At 39.3% G+C, this 16,346-nt stretch overlaps 1 protein-coding gene across 3 annotated transcripts in view; it reads left to right on the forward strand.

Moving 5' to 3' along the window:
- DCBLD1 (discoidin, CUB and LCCL domain containing 1) overlaps nucleotides 1–16,346 on the forward strand; it is a 72,720-nt gene that overhangs the window by 9,456 nt on the left and 46,918 nt on the right. For 2 of the 3 annotated variants that reach the window (XM_023540229.2, XM_064290262.1), the window contains exon 2: nucleotides 14,313–14,525. In XM_023540229.2, the coding sequence (XP_023395997.1) occupies nucleotides 14,313–14,525 (213 nt within the window). Of the gene's footprint in view, nucleotides 1–4,704; nucleotides 5,036–14,312; nucleotides 14,526–16,346 lie in introns of those variants that run through there. The other variant, XM_023540261.2, reaches the window with a different exon arrangement.

A 16,346-nucleotide genomic window follows, 5' to 3' on the forward strand; every position in this document is an offset into this window, starting at 1 on the left:
GTCTAAGTCATTTTTAATCTACCAATGACACCCACATGCATTTTCCTTTCCTGAAAGGAAACCAGATTCAGTTGTCCTGTGGTGTGGCTTACACCCTAGTTTTGACTGACTGCTTCTGGGTGGGATGTCCCTTACTTGGTGCACTACCCCCTGTATTTATTTCCTGTAAACCTGAAGATAGACCTGAAGATTCAATTAGATTAAGGCTAACTGTTTTTGGTTTTGGTACCTCAAAGGTGCCATGTACTTCTGATTGTGTGACATTACAACCCGTTGTCATTATGTTGATTCCAACTCGTGGCAACCCTGCGTGTTAGAGAGTAGAAATGCTCCAGGGTTTTCTTGGCTGTGATATTTACAGAGCAGGTCTCCAGACCTTTCTCCCATAGCACCGCTGGGTGGGTCTAAACAACCAACCTTTAGGTTAGCAGCCAATTGCAAACCACTTGTGCCATCCAAGGACATAATTGTATCCCTTTAGAATTCATTTATTATTTTTTATTGCCTCTTTAATGATGTTAGGATTGATTAGTGACTTCAGGAGGTGGCAGCCTGACCCCTTCATTATAAAGTTGCCTTTTCCTTGTAGCTGCAAATAATCTGTTGGATGATAGTGTCTTACTTCGTGAAACTACTCCCCACCAACCTTTCGCTTAATGGATTAAGCAGCCGTTGATTATTATAGTTTGTTTGGTCATTTTTTTATGTAAATAATTTTCTAAACACCCAACCTTCAGTTATCAAGTATTTTTCAACATCTGATTTAATCCCAACAATTCTGAGAGCTGTTGAGAGAACTGAGATTCGCAGAGATGGAATCACGCCCCAGGCACGTTCACCTGTGTGTCCAAAGTGGGACACAGGTCCAGGTCCAGCAATTCCAAATGCCCTAGGATGGTCCCCTGCCCCTCATCTTCTAGGGACCACATCATAAGCTCCTGTCTAGGGGAAAACAAGTTATAGAAAAGATATCTTAGAGGAACAGAACTTCAGGGGGTTACTTATGCATTAAGGTTTTAAATAATCTTTGGTTTCCCTTAGAGATGATGACATTTGCCAAAGAAAAATTAATTTTTTTTCAAATTTCAATTAGTAGCTAACCATTTCCTTTTATTGCATTGTGATAAATTCAACAGTGCAGAATATGGATGTACAAAGGCAGTATAATTTTCAGGACTGAGCAATGTGATACGAGTTTTTTTTTCTCTCAACTCATGTTTCATGCCTCATTAGCTGTGTGACAAGAAGCCATCTCCCTCCCCACTGAGGTTTTCTATTTTCTGTTCGGTAAACATTGATTGTTTTCCCTTATATGTGGCACATATACTTTTGTTTCCCCAGATCTGCTCATCCTGTTTCTTAGCATATTATCCACAGTGATGCTCAGGTAATTCCTAAATTGAAGCTTTTGTCCAGTGTTAGAATGTCACCGTGGCTTAAATATAGATTTTGAAACTTATGTTTGCCTGTCTTGGACTTATAAGTTAAATCAGAGACATGGATTTATACATGTGGTCCAATTCTGGGAATAGATGTTAAAATAAAACCATACAAAACTGTTATCTCCAGGAATTTTCACTCATAAAAAGATTCACTGCAGAGCCTTATTTAGCAATGAGGGAGGGGTCTTTTCGTCTCTTACTACTCAAAGTATCCCCATGGACCAACGGAATAGTCATCACCAAGAGCTTTCTGGAAGTGCAGAATTTCCAGGCCCTCACTTTTTGACAAGATCCTCAGGTTACTGCTGTGCACACTGAAGTTTGAGAAGTGGCACTTTTATCCACTGAAAACTTCGTTTACAGAGCACCTTCTAGAAGCCACGTTGGTGTGGAGCAAAGTGGATAACCTTCGTTGGAGGTAAAATAATCACCTCTCGTTAGACCATTGCCTTAATAGTCTAGTGTTGGTGCTGTTGTTAGCTGCCATGGAGTTCCCCGACTCATGGCGGCCCCATGCATGACAGAACAAAATGCTACCCTCATGCCATCCTCATGATCGGTTGTGGTCAGACCGTTGTAATCCATAAGGTTTTCTGAAGTAGATTGCCAGGCCTTTTTTCCTAGTCTGTCTTAGTCTGGAAGCTCTGCTGAAACCTTTTGAGTGTCATAGCAACAAGGAAGCTTCTGCTGACAGGTGGTGGCAGCTCATGAGGTGCACTGGCCAGCAATTGAGCCCAAAGCCCCCATATGGAAGGTAAGAATCTACCACCGAACCACCACTTCCCCTTGATAGTCTTGTAATGCATACTTAAATAATTAAAAAGGGAGGGTGACAGAACATCTCATTTCACAATTCCTATAATAAACCCTGAATTAAATATGGCCATTTCCCATGTGCTGATTTTGAGAGAAAAAGAGTAGGATAACAAATAAATAAATATAACCTGTCTATTAATACCAGTGTGTCTCTCATCAGTAGTGTGAGCTTGGACAATGTCTTAAATCTCTCTGGCTCAGTTTCCTCACGTCTAAGATGAGTGACATGGTCTCAGTGGCAGTCTTAGAGCACAGTGAGTGAACTCCATGGTTTCTAGAGTCAGACAAGGTAGATTCAGATCTTGGCTCAGCCAGCTGGAGTTCCTCAGCCTTTCTAAGCCTCAACTTTCCACACGTAGAATAGGGGTAAAAGGAAGAAAGGTTATGGTGGACTTCATTTGTGTTGTGTTGAAAGTGTCTTATTTTATAAGCCATAGGGGTAGATAATTGGATTTTTGAGGTATTATTCTTTATATATATGTGTACATGAAGTATTTTACAATTGAATTTTAAAAAGGGAACTAATAAAATCATCTATCAGTTATAACTGTCATGAAGATTAAATAAGATAATGTAAAGTCCATGCACATTCTTTATCTGTCAACATTTGCAATAAATGCTTTGTAAATCCTTATCGTTAGTAAAGACCCTTTCACAATTCTGTAACAATTTTTTTTCCTGTTCCAATAACTTTTTGGTCCTTACTGATTTTTTTAAGAAATAGATCTATGAAAGTGAAAATGCATGTGCATATAAGAAAGAGAAATATTTCCAGTTTTAATTTATAAAAGTCAGATGAACTTTGTACTTGGTAACATTGGATTTTCTTGACTCCAGAGAGAAAAGTTAGTATTCAGTTACACTTTATCCGAGTATCGACAGTATGCCTACTTAATATGAAACCAAGTTTAGAAAATATAGCATGTTCTAGAGACAGGAGCCCTGGTGGTACAGTGGTTAAGAGCTTGGCTGCTAACTAAAAAGGTCAGTGGTTTGAACCCACCAGCCGCTTCGAGGGAGAAAGATATGGAAGTCTGCTCCAGTAAAGATTACAGCTTGGAAACCCTATGGAATGGTTCTACTCTGTCCCATAGGGTGGCTATGTGTCAAATTCAACTCGGCAGCAAGGGGTTTGGTTTGTTTTAGAGACAGGAAAGATCTTCAGCTTCAGCAATGGCAGCTTGGACATTACGTCAACATCCTGACATTATTAGCAAAGGTCAGCAGCCACTTCTCTCTGACTTCCTCATCCTGAGCATCTATTCAACAGAGATAAAACTTGTCTTAGACTTGTTTTGCTGTACAAACAAGTTTTTTCTTAAGGTTTCATCTGTAAAATTAAGATACTTCCCTCAAACAATGTGTCCAATTTGTTGTCAATACTCCCAAAATACTTGTTACTTAATAACAACAGTGGGAAAAATCTTGCTTTTGAAAATTAGTCACATAGTACAATTTCAGAATCATTTTTAGAACTCTAAAGGCCAGAGTCCTCTTCTCCACACCGGATCTTTAATCCCAAAAGCCCTGTTAAGGAATCTCTCTGTGTGACCTGCTTATGAGAACTTTGCCTGTGATTTCGCCAGTGTGTCCCAGAGAACGTTACTCCCCTGAGAGGCCCAGTGAAGACAGTTCCCTGGGAAATGCAGACTGTACCCCCACATCCCCCCTAAGAGCTTTGCTGTGCTGTAAGGACTTTGAGATGTCTTGTGGTGAAGAAATAGGCGGGATTCTGCAAGCCTATTTACCTGGCAACTCTTTGGGGGGCATGGAGGCATGACCTAAGGACTAGTACCAAAGTGTCCACTTCAGGATATACTGACCTAACAGTTAGTGGGTACTGATAAATATCGAGGAATGCATTCTAAATAGACTTTCTCAGCAATTTAGAGCATTTAATGCACACAGTCTCATTTATCTGTACCACACCCAGTTATGGTTGGTAATTTTAAAGATAAGGAAAATTGGTACACACAAAGCCAGTGACTTTTTAAGATCATATAGCCAATGAGTGATGGGAATAGGATGAAGTCAACTAGTTCAAAGCAATATTCATGACATTTTAATATATATACTATTTTTTGAAAATAATAATAAAAAAAATAGCATGTATTAAATGTATTTAATTCTTATTCTATGTTAGTGTCTATGCTCAATACTTCACCAGCATTATTCCATTTAATGCTCATGCTAACCCTATGATTTGGGCACTGTGTTTGGCTCTGTTTTATAGATGAGGACATTGAGGCTTTGAGAAGTAAAGTGACTCATCTAAGTCCACAGAGCCAGTACTGGGTAGAGCTGTGCCGGAGCCCAGGGTCATAACTATTGTGCTCTGTTGCCTCCCAAGCATGTAGGAATAATTCATGAAACTAGAAAATAGTAAGTGTGCAAACCCTCCTCCCCCACACCCTCATCCTTTCCGTATTATTTTACCTTTCGATAGGAACCACAAGACTGAAGAGTGACTGAGAGCTATAGTGCTTTCGTTGGTCCACTGACAGCACGTGAAGCATTGGTGGTCCAGTGGTAGCATTCTTGCCTTCCGTGTGGGAGACCCAGCGCACTTCATGTGCGGCCACTACCCATTTGTCAGTGGAGGCTCGCAAGTTGCTATGATGCTGAACAGGTTTCAGTAGAGCTGCTACACTAAGGCGGTGATGAAGAATGTCCTGGCAATCTTCAAAAAAATCAGCCAGTGAAAACCCTGTGGATCACCATGGTCCGATCTGCAACCAGTTGTGTGGATGGCTCGGGATCAGGCAGCATCCATTCTGGTATGCGTGGGCTTCCCATGAGTCGGGGGCTGACTGGAGAACAGCTAACAACAATGCTTATAAGACATTAAAGAATAACACTGAACTAGTCTCATATTTTTTCCCTTGGGGGTAAATGGTGCTTTTTATTATCTTAACATTGAAATCATTGATGTTTTTGTACACATTAAGTCGGGAGTCATGGATAGGACTTCTTGAATTAATATGGTTTATTTTTATACATTCAAACTGCCTTGTTTCAAGTGATACTTTTAGCTCATAGGAAACATGGAAGTTTCCACAGAGAGACTTTTTGACAATAAATCCCTTGTGTTTCCTTTTATTTTACTTTCATCTTCTGAAGCGAAATTATTATCTTCACTAAATCATAAGTCATATGTTTGCATCTATTTTACAAGTGGTGAGAATAAGCTTTAAAAAGATTCTCAGTTTTTGCCGAACCTGGTCATGTGTCTCTGCTCTAGCTGTGACCTCCTTTTATTATAGTATCCATTTTCCTTTCAGGAAAACTAAAAACTTTGAATAATTGTTCTATCATCATTTAGGTTTTTATTCTTAAGCCTCCTGCCCTTGTTTTTCCATTTCTTCTCAGGCAACATACGAAACAAAACCTCAGCACAGTTGGAGAAGAGCAAAGTTTGTAAGAGTATGGCTGATGCTAGATGAAATTCGTGATAACCTTGGGAAATCTGTTTGCCTTTCTGTCAAAGAGCCCTGTAATAATTGCAAGATCCCCTTTGTGGTTGAAAAGATTGTAGTCATCAAGAGCTCACTTGATCTTAGACATGGGAAGAAATTTTCTCACACCCACACGTTGATGATTCTGTATGTATTGAGTCCTGTTGTAACTCGAATATTAAAAGAGCAAGGATACAACTATAATGAAACCATGTTTCTAGAAATGGTTTCACTCTTGTGATGTTTTTATGCAGTATTTCTGAAGTTGCATGTTGTGACTCACAAGTAAACAATGAAATCAGTTTTTTTTGGGCACAACCAGCATGCTTTTAATAAAGAATGAATTGGAATAGAATAGGAATATCACAGTGCATTACATATAATAAAAAGAATTGCTATCATTAATTTGTTATTTATGTGTATATATATGTAAGTTCTTTCTTAGGTTGTAATGAAGAAATCTGTGTTCTAACCATGGATCATAATAAAAAAAATTTGAAGGCTACTGTCTTACTCTAGGGAATAGTTAATAATTAAAATAATTAATCTTCTGTTTATTCTACCCAAATAATTTTCCAACAAGTGCAACTCAGTTAAAAGATTTTTTTGTTTGTTTGTTTGTTTTTTTAAAAGCCTGTATCATACTTTCTAGTATTGCAAAACTTTGTCCATATGAGATATATCTTAATTTCACCTTTCTGTTAGTAGAATATTGTTTTCTTCTCAAAGGGAAGTAGTCTCTTAAGGAAGTTATTGTTTTCTTTTTTAGTGGGTGGAATTAGAGTAGACTAAATAAAAGGGCTGACTCATGCAGACAAGCTTCTGGGATTTCTTTTAAGTGTATTTAGAAAATAGCTTGCATATGCATGCCTCCTGAATATGAAAAACCCATTGCCATTGAGTCAATTCCTACTCATAGCAACCTTATAGGACAGGGTATAACTGCCCCATAGGGTTTCCAAGGAGTGGCTGGTGGATTAGAACTGCTGACTTTTTGGTTAGCAGCTGAGCTCATAACCCTTAGTTTCAGGAAATGAGGAACAGAAGCTGAATAGAGACAAGGACCTTCCTCCAGAGCCAACAGAGAGAGAAGCATTCCCCTAGGGCCAGTGCCCTGAATTCGGACTTCTAGCTTCCTAAACTGAGAAAATAAATTTGTTAAATCCACCCACTTGTGATATTTCTGTTATAGCAGCACTAGATAACTAAGACACACTTGTAGTTCCACTTCATAGAAATAAACACTTAAAAAATTTTTCCTTACATATCTATGTGTGTATTATATATTCTGTTTTAAAATTTTTTTAAGTATTTTTCTAAACCATGATCTTTAATTTTTTCTTACTATCATATTGTTGGAAATACAATTTATTTGACCACTCTTTTCTAATTTAGATTGTTTCAAATGTTCAGAGTTAAAATACTTAAACCATTGTATGCACATCACTTTGAGAATTCCAAAATATTAATGAGTGCTTGCAGCTTTTTAAAAAAAATAAAAACTTTATGCATCTAGTTACATTTGTGTAAGTTGTTTGGAGCAAGTGGTTGGTCAGTCTCACAGACCCAACTATGGCTCTGAGTAAACCCCAGGACTTAGGCCCAGCATGGAGGTATCACCCCTGAAATAATTTAGAGTGGAAAAGACCTTCAGTCTAAAGATAGGAGGAAATGATACATAGTTTAGTCATCATGTGCTTTAGCAATTAAATTGCAGTTCAAAGGAAGAATAAGATAAACATTGTGCAGTAACTGCTTTTGAAAGCAGAAAAATTCCCTGTGGTGAAACTTCCCCTTTCCCCCTTTTTTCCAAGAAACCCCCCTTGATGTGAGGTAGGTGGCAGGTCAATCTGGTTGTCACCCTGGACTATTGTTTTCAAGGTTGATCCATGTGGTAGCATGTATTAGAACTTTATTTGTCTTTATGGCTGAATAATATTCCATTGTATGTATGTACCACATTTTATTGATCCATTCATCGGTTATTTCCACCTTCTGGCTATTGTGAATAATGCTGCAGTGCACCTTTATTTCTTTTAAGTTTTGTTTTTTTTTTTTAGCTATGAACCTTCATCATCCAGCTATAGCATCTATCAGCATTTTCTCCTTATTTTTTCATTTATGCTGCTCCTGGTTTTTTGCTGAAGTATTTTAAGGCAAATCCCAAACTTCATGTCATTTCAGCCCTAAATACTTAAGTAGGCATCCTACTATTTTCTTATATTACCTCAATACCATTATCACTTCCAATAAAATTAACACTTCTTTGATATTATTTAACACTCCAATTATCTTCATTAATAAAGGTTTTTTAAGGCAGGATTTTCAAATCAGGATTCAAACAAGGATAGCTTGTTGATTGTTGTGGCTCTTGAGTTACCTTCAATCTAAAATAAACACTCGTTTTGTATGTGCATCTTCATACAATTCATTGTTGAAGAAACTGGGTCATTTGCACCTGTATTTGGCTGATGGCTTTCTCATGCTGTCAGTAAACTTGTGCTTCCATCCCCTGCATTTCCTGTAGACTGGAAGTTAGATCTAAAGGCTCAGTGAACTTCAGGGTCAATTACTATTGATTCACATGTTTTGCTTTTCTGGCAAGGGTGCTTCATAGGTGTTGGTGCGTAGAGCACATTTTGTCATGTCAGGAGATACAGTGTCTGGTTGTCTCACTTGTCATGTTAAGATCTACCAGTGGGCTTAGGTGGTGACAAGCCTGATCCCTTCATTTTAAAGTTCTTTATCAACCTTTCTCCTAATGGTTTTACCATTCATTGGTTACTATTTTCAGAGTCAATTACAGCTCAATAGGGAACCATCATTTTAATAGAAGAGTATTATGCAAGTATCCTACAGGGCAGGAGTTCAGAAGTTTTCCTAAGATTAAATACAAACATATGTGTTACAAAACCAAATAAGGAGATGAGACAAAAATGTTTTAAAAATCCTAGAGCCATAGCTAGATCATCTGGGAATTCTAGTCTGGTATCCACCGTTAGTTGAATAAGATTAGGAAGAATTTCACCACAGGGAATTTTCTAGTCTTCAGAAAAAAAAACCAAACCCATTGCCAGTCAAGTCGATTCCCACTTACAGCAACCCTAAAGGACAGAGTAGAACTGCCCTGGGACTTGTATTATGAGCCCACCACAGGCAAACCATGGCATGCTCCTTACTCAAATGTGAGAAACTCAGATAAAGGGTTTGATACAGAGAAGTTTTAGAAGTATGTAAAGCAATAGACGATAGTCTTACAAATAAAAGTAGCATCCTTATTAGTGGTCATTCCATATAGATCTTTTTCATGCATATTTGTATAGATGCTTTATTTGATTAAAAATAATTTAAATAGAAGAAATAGATACAGGATAACAAAATCCAAATAGTAAAGTATATAATAGAAAGTAAAAGCCTCCTCTCCCACCTCCACCCCCAGACAGCAAACTTAACCAGACTGATAGATATTTTTTCGATGTATAATTAAACTTTTTATTTTGAGATAATCATAGATCATGTGCAGTCATAAGGAATAACAAAGGGAGATATTATACACTCTTTACCTAGTTTCCACCAGTATAACAGCCTGTAAAACTATATAGTACATTATCACAACCAGGATATTGACAATGGTACAGTCAAGATACCGAACAGGAACTGATAGGATTTTAAGTAACTTTGATCTTCTTTCTTGTCAATGATCCTCTAACTTTTCTTGATTAGGGGGTTAGGCTACCTGAGTGAGTATCAGGATGATGTCATGGGAATAGTGTTTCTCTGTTGTTTGCCATTTGCATGCATCTATCTGCCTTGTTCATATGATACAGTAGGCATACTCTCTCCCTAGCATTTTCTTCATTTTCCCCTTTGGCATATTTCTGCCGAGTTCTTTGAAGCCATTAGAACTGCAGAAGAGCAATAGGATGAAAAGTCCTGACGTAGTTAATACCCGCAGAATAAATAAATCATATTAGTGCTTGCTACAGAAGACTCCATAGTCTACTTCCATAGGCAAGAATGAAGTGATAGCTTTTGATGACAGTTTGCTTTTTAATAAATTAGGACACAGCATTTCCTTTGCAATTCAGGTTCTTTGGCAGAACAAAGACTCAAGAGGTTTCATTCTGATAAAGGAAAAGAGAAAACTTCCCAAGGAGGCACAGACCCCACACACAAAGTAATGATCAGACTGTCAGAGACTTAACCCTGCCTGAGTTCTGCCAGCATCATTTGGCTGAAATGAGTTTCCTCTTGGGTTTTAAAGTAGAAGTCATTGAAAAGAAGTATAATTACAGGGTTGAATAAAAGTGACACCCTGGGATTTTCCTGTCATGACATGTCACTTTTTTTTTTTTTAATAATTTTTGTTTAGCTTTAAGTGAAAGCATACAAATCAAGTCAGTCTCTCACATATAAACTTATATACACCTTACTACATACTTCCACTTACTCTCCCCCTAATATGTCAGCCCACTCCCTCCTTCCAGTCTCTCCTTTCGTGACTGTTTTGCCAGTTTCTAACCTCCTCTACCCTCCTGTCACCCCTTCAGACAGAAGATGCCAACATAGTCTCAAGTGTCCACCTGATGCAAGTAGCTCACTCCTCATCAGCATCTCTCTCCAACCCATTGTCCAGTCCAATCCATGTATGCTGAGTTGGCTTCGGAAATGGTTCCTGTCTTGGGCCAACAGAAGGTTTGGGGACCGTGACTGCCAGGATTCTTCTAGTCTTAGTCAGACCATTAAGTCTGGTCTTTTTATGAGAATTTGGGGTCTGCATCCCACTGTTCTCCTGCTTCGTCAGGGGTTCTCTCTTGTGTTCCCTGTCAGGGCAGTCATCGGTTGTGGCCGGGCACCATCTAGTTCTTCTGGTCTCAGGATGATATAGTCTCTAGTTCATGACATGTCACTTTTTAAAAGATAAAATTTAAATCAAATATAATAATTACATGTATGTTGATTCACATTTGTTTCTCATATTTAGCTGTGATTGCTATAAAAAAAAAAAAGTTTCTCCTTCTCTTATTAGAGAGTCTCACAGTACTAAGAACAGAGTTTCTTAGATATTTAACCAGGCAATTTCTTGGTGGCTTAGAGAGAGGTTTAGTTATGTGTATGTTTACATGTGTAATTGTTTGTTTATACATGAGTTACCCCAGGATCGCTCTGAATCAGGGCGCTCAAGGTCGGTACATACAAACACATGAAAATGAGTGACAAAGACCCAGTGAGGAGCTGGGGCGTTTGTTTCCTTTAAAAGGGCAGTCATGTAGTACTGGCTCAGTGAGAATACCTGCCTGGTGGTGTTGCCACGTATTTGTTTTCAAGAGACACTGTAAGTTGGATTTTTTGGTAAAGCCTTTAGAAAACCAAAACCCATTGCCGTCAAGTCGATTCTGACTCATAGCGACTCCAGAGGACAGAATAGGGCCGTCCCATAAGGTTTCCAGGAGCCTGATGGCACGGTGGTTAAAGTGCTGTGATTGCCAGACAAAAAGTTGGTGGTACGAATTCACCAGCCGCTCCATGGGAGAAAGATGTGGCAGTCTGCTTCTGTAAAAGGTTAAAGCCTTAGAAACCCTGTGGAGCAGTTCTCCTCTGCCCTGTAGGGTTGTTGTGAGTTGGAATTGACTCCATGGCAATGGATTTTTTTTATAGGGTTTCAAGGCTGTAACCTTTACAGAAGCAGACTACCGCATTTTACCCCTAAGGAGTTGCTGGTAGATTCGAACTGCCAATCTTTTGGTTAGCAGCTGAGCATTCAACTGCTGCACCACCAGGGCTCCTTTCCTTTAAAAGCAGGCAGATAATTCGACTGTGAAAGTAAGCCCCTGTGCACCATGTGCTTCCACATGATGTGCTTTCTTCTAGTATAAAAGTCGTTGCCATCGAATCAATTCCAATCATGGTGACCGGTGTGTGTCAGACTCTGCTCTGTAGGGTTTTCAATGACTGGTTTTGGGAAATAGATTGCCAGGCCTTTCTTTCAAGGCCCCTCTGGGTGGACTCAAACCTCTAACCTTCCAGTTAACAACCTAGTGCATTAATCTTTTACACCAGCCAGGGATGACTCCCTCTAATATAATTTTAATTTAATTCTCAGTAATTTTGTATTGTTTTCCAGAGAACCCAAGGAATTTAGCTATCACCTCAAACTCAACAATCAAACTTATAACCTCTGCCCCCAAACTTGCTTTCGTTCCCTCTGGGCTTTCCTTTCTGTCTAAATTAGCATCAATTTTCCAATCATTTGTAGGCTCAAAATCTCAGAATTTTTCTCCTCTTACCTTTTCCATTATCACTAGTCTGAACTGAGTCTGTTGATTTTCCTTCTGAATTTCCCCATGTCTTTTTTTCCCTTCCTTCCCATTCCAGCTACCCCCTCCCCAGTCCTCACACTGCCCTCCTGTTCCAGACTTTCCCCCTACTCTAGTTTCTTTGGTTGATCATCAGTTTCAAATACCTCTTTCATTGTCTCCCTATTCAGAAACTTCTTTGGTTTCTTATTGTCTACCATATAAATTCCACGTCCTCTTCTTCCTAGACCTCAAGAGTTCTCAGTAGTTTTAGCTTAGCCTAGCCAATCTAGCTAACATTTCCCTCCTCGTATGAAGTGCTGCCAGGGATCTTGTGGGGGTTTTTGGATAATGGGGCAGATCCTTTCCCTAGGCCTTGGCTGCTAAGATGCTGGCTAGATTCTGGAGTTACATAACTTTTTTTTTTTGAACAGAGCTCAGACTGGGGCTCCATTAGAAGGAAGTGGTATAAAGAAAGTCTCCAGGTGAATCTCTCTCTAGTTAGGGAAGAGCCTTTGTTGTTGTTAGCTGTGCTAAGTCCACCCCAACTCATGAAGACCCCATGCTCAATGAGATCAGACCATAGTGATCCACAGGGTTTTCATCGACTGATTTTCAGAAGTAGATCGCCAGGCCTTTCTTTCTGGTCTGTCTTAGTATGGAAGCTCTGCTGAAACCTGTTCAACTTCATAGCAACACACAAGTTTCCAATGACAGACAAATTCTACCGCTGAGCCGCTACTGCCTTCAGGGAAGAGGCTTAGAAGTCTGCAAAGGGAGGTAGGAGAGGACTGCCTTGTGCTTCAGATTCCCAATATGCATGTCCAAGTTGGGGCTTCAGACTTAACATATGGAGCAAACTTCCTTTACTACCTTAGAGAGTTTCCTTCTCCAGTGAATTTCTGCTTTCTCTCCCTCCAGCTGAAGCTGAAAATTCTTAATTTGTTTACGTGAAGCCATACTAACTATAGGCATTTTTGTGGTCTGATTGCAGTGTAAACTCGTTTACCTTGTAAGCCTACCCAGTTGTGCTTGCCATAGATATTTGTCTGTTGGTCACTTTAATCTACTGGAGCAGCTGTTAGTAAATTGAAAAAACTCTCTGTTCAGAAAAGTCTGGAGATAATTTATTATTTTAGGGGAAGTACTGATAATTCATTTGGAAACCCTGGTGGTGTAGTGGTTAAGTGCTACAGCTGCTAACCAAAGGGTCAGCAGTTTTAATCCGCCAGGCACTCCTTGGAAACTCTATGGGGCAGTTCTACTCTGTCCTATAGGGTCGATATGAGTTGGAACTGACTTGACGGCACTGGGTTTGGTTTTTGGTTGACTGATAATTCATGGAAATTAATTTTCTTCTTTGCCTTCTTCCTCTGTGTTCCCTTGGCACTTTGTTCAGGCTCTGGATACAGCACATAGCACCTGGTATTATAGTTATTCAAATGTGTGACTGTCCGCCATTATACTTGTGAGGCAGCCATTGCTGCTTTTATGTCTCCAACAGTTAGCACTGTGTCTGGCATGTGATAAGCACTCACTACAATAGATCCTTGACATTCTCTAATGATACATCCTGAGGCTATCGGAAATCATCACGTCTGTGACTGTCGTTAAGTGATTTTTAGGCTTAGGCCCCAGTGAAATGACCCAGGCCTCTCCACATAAGTTGCAGATTCAATCAGAAGCATTTTGCATACATTATCTCATTTAATCAGGACAACAGCCTCCTGAAGTGAATAATATTATTTTCTCCATTGCAAATCATTATATGACATTGCCTTTTGGCAAAGGCAATGTCTAACTGGCAAAACCACAAATGGCAAATCTGAATGTCAAGGACCTACTTTGTAGGTTTAAATGGATGGATGGATAGATAGATCAGTGATTAGAAATAGTAATATGATTAAATAATGTGTTTCCTAAGGGTTTTCTGTGCTAATATATGAAACATTTTGATCACCAGTGTTCAAAGGAGTAAACTGGGGAACAAAAGATGTAATAACCTGCAACAAGAGATACCCACCAAAACCAAATCCACTGCAGTCTAGTCAATTCTGACTCATAGTGGCCCTATAGGACAGAGGAGAACTGTCCCACCCATAGGGTTTCCAAGGCTGTAAATCTTTACAGGAGCTGACTGCCATATATTTCTCCCGTGGAAACAGTGGATGCTATTTAATAATTCAGTCTTCATTCTTTAGCTTTTCCCTTTCTCCAAAGAAGGAATAAGCTACCTTACTCAGGCATTGTACTAGACTCTCTCAATCCTTCACTTACCTTTTTCATCCTGTTTTCTTTAACAGGTGATGGCTGTGGACATATAGTGACCTACCAGGACAGTGGCACAATGACATCTAAGAATTACCCAGGGACTTACCCCAATCACACTGTTTGTGAAAAGACTATTACCGTACCGAAGGGGAAGAAGCTGATTTTGAGGTTGGGAGATCTGAATATAGAATCCCAGACCTGTGCTTCTGACTACCTTCTCTTCACCAGCTCTTCTGATCAGTATGGTAAGAAAAGAGATGTAGGTTTCTGGGAGCACGGAAAACTTTGGGATTTGAAGAGGAGGACAAGTGGTTTGTTAATTAGCATTGTAGCCTGGGAATATTAGAAGAGAAGCTAACTTTGTGTAAACTCTCAGGGTAGCTAAGATGGATACATTTGCTTCATAAACCAAAACAGCAAAGGACATCTACTGAGATGCTAGCCTTGTGTGTGTCTCAGATGTGTTTGATTTTCAATGGCGCTTGGAAGACAACTGGAGATGTGTGACATTTGGCAAAAACATTTATAGCTCATTCGTGCATTTGACAGATATTTATTGAACACTGACATTGTGTTCTAGGTACTCTGAAGTACTGGGATACGCAGTGAAAAAAAGTTTCTTTCCTCATGGGGCTTACCTTTGAGTGGGTGAAGGGGAGTGGGATCAAAAAGAAACAATTAACAAATGCACCTGTAATACAAGAGGAGATGAGGAAAAAAAATAAAAAAAGACTGAGAAAAATACAACAGGCTAAGGGGTTAGTGAGCCTATGTGTGTTTATGCTCCTTCCAATGGCTCGGCCAGGAAGGCCTCTCCAGTAAGGGGACTTTTGAGCAGAAACCCAAATGCAGGGAAAGAATAGGTGTGCAGGTATGACTCGGGTCAGAGTTTTCTGAGTAAGGGAACAGCAAGTGCAAAGACAGTTTCCAAATCAACGTTTCGAAATTTAGCTTTTTGTGCTTTGGGGTGTGCTGTTAGCAGGTTGGATCCTGAAAGCACCATAACTGTGACTTCCTGATTCTTAGCCTAAGGAAATACCTTGAGGTTAGACAATTTGAAAAAAAAAGATAAAATCCTATATACACACTCTCTTGCGATCCAAGATTTTATGAAATTCTTTATGGATACAGCTCCAAAAATGATACAGGTTTTAAGTAAAATCTTGTCTGCCTGCTAATTCTACAGGCAGTTTCTGTCTGTCTGTCTGTCTGTCTTTCTATCTTTCTCTCTATTGTGGTAAATATATAGGTAACAAAATGTTTCTACAATTTTTTAAACACACAGCTTTCATGCCAGCCATTCCCTTTGGTCCAGAGTTGTGTCCTCATCCACAGTGCCTGTTCCCATAGTTTGGAATCCACATAACCATGAGACTATTCAGAGGTCTAAATTCATCTAGCCTCATGGGGAAAAAAGTCTATAAAGTTTTTTTTTTTAATCCCTGGGCAAAATTATGTCTATTTTAATGATGATTGACTTAGTTTGACAGAATCAGATAGTTTTTGTTTTGTTTTTGTGCAATTGGTTGGAATTTTGGTGACGTTAGTTTGTCTCAAATGGAAAAAATTAGAAATCCAGGGATGCCTAAGACCTGTGGGAATACCAGTCACCTCTGGTAATCATGTGTTCAGACTCAGAGGAGGTGACTGGGTGTCAGAGCTCAAATGTAAGGTATAAGGCAGAGTGCTGCAGGGCCAGAAATGGCCTTTCCAGTGGTGTCTGGAAAAACAGCTACCTGTCCCTAAAATGAGCAATTCATTACACCTGCTGACAGAACATTGATGCAGTCACCTCTGCTGTCTTGGGGCTCTCTTGAGTCAGAGACTGTGGGGGAGCAAATCATCCTGAAGCAGAATACCTGAGAATGGATGTGGCTTTCCCACACTGGGGAGTTTACCAGTCACCTTTGATGTATTTTTTTTTTTTTTTTTTGATGTATATTAAGAAACTATATAAAAAGGAGGAAAAGGAATTAACTGCATGCCTGGAGCTAGGGTGCATGGTGATCATGGTTTCCCTCAGGGCGTTGGCCTGCACATTTCTGGATTCTTCAATTTTTAAGACT

This window comes from Loxodonta africana, chromosome 1 (assembly GCF_030014295.1).
Source record: "Loxodonta africana isolate mLoxAfr1 chromosome 1, mLoxAfr1.hap2, whole genome shotgun sequence".
In the NCBI taxonomy this organism is placed as follows: domain Eukaryota; kingdom Metazoa; phylum Chordata; class Mammalia; order Proboscidea; family Elephantidae; genus Loxodonta; species Loxodonta africana.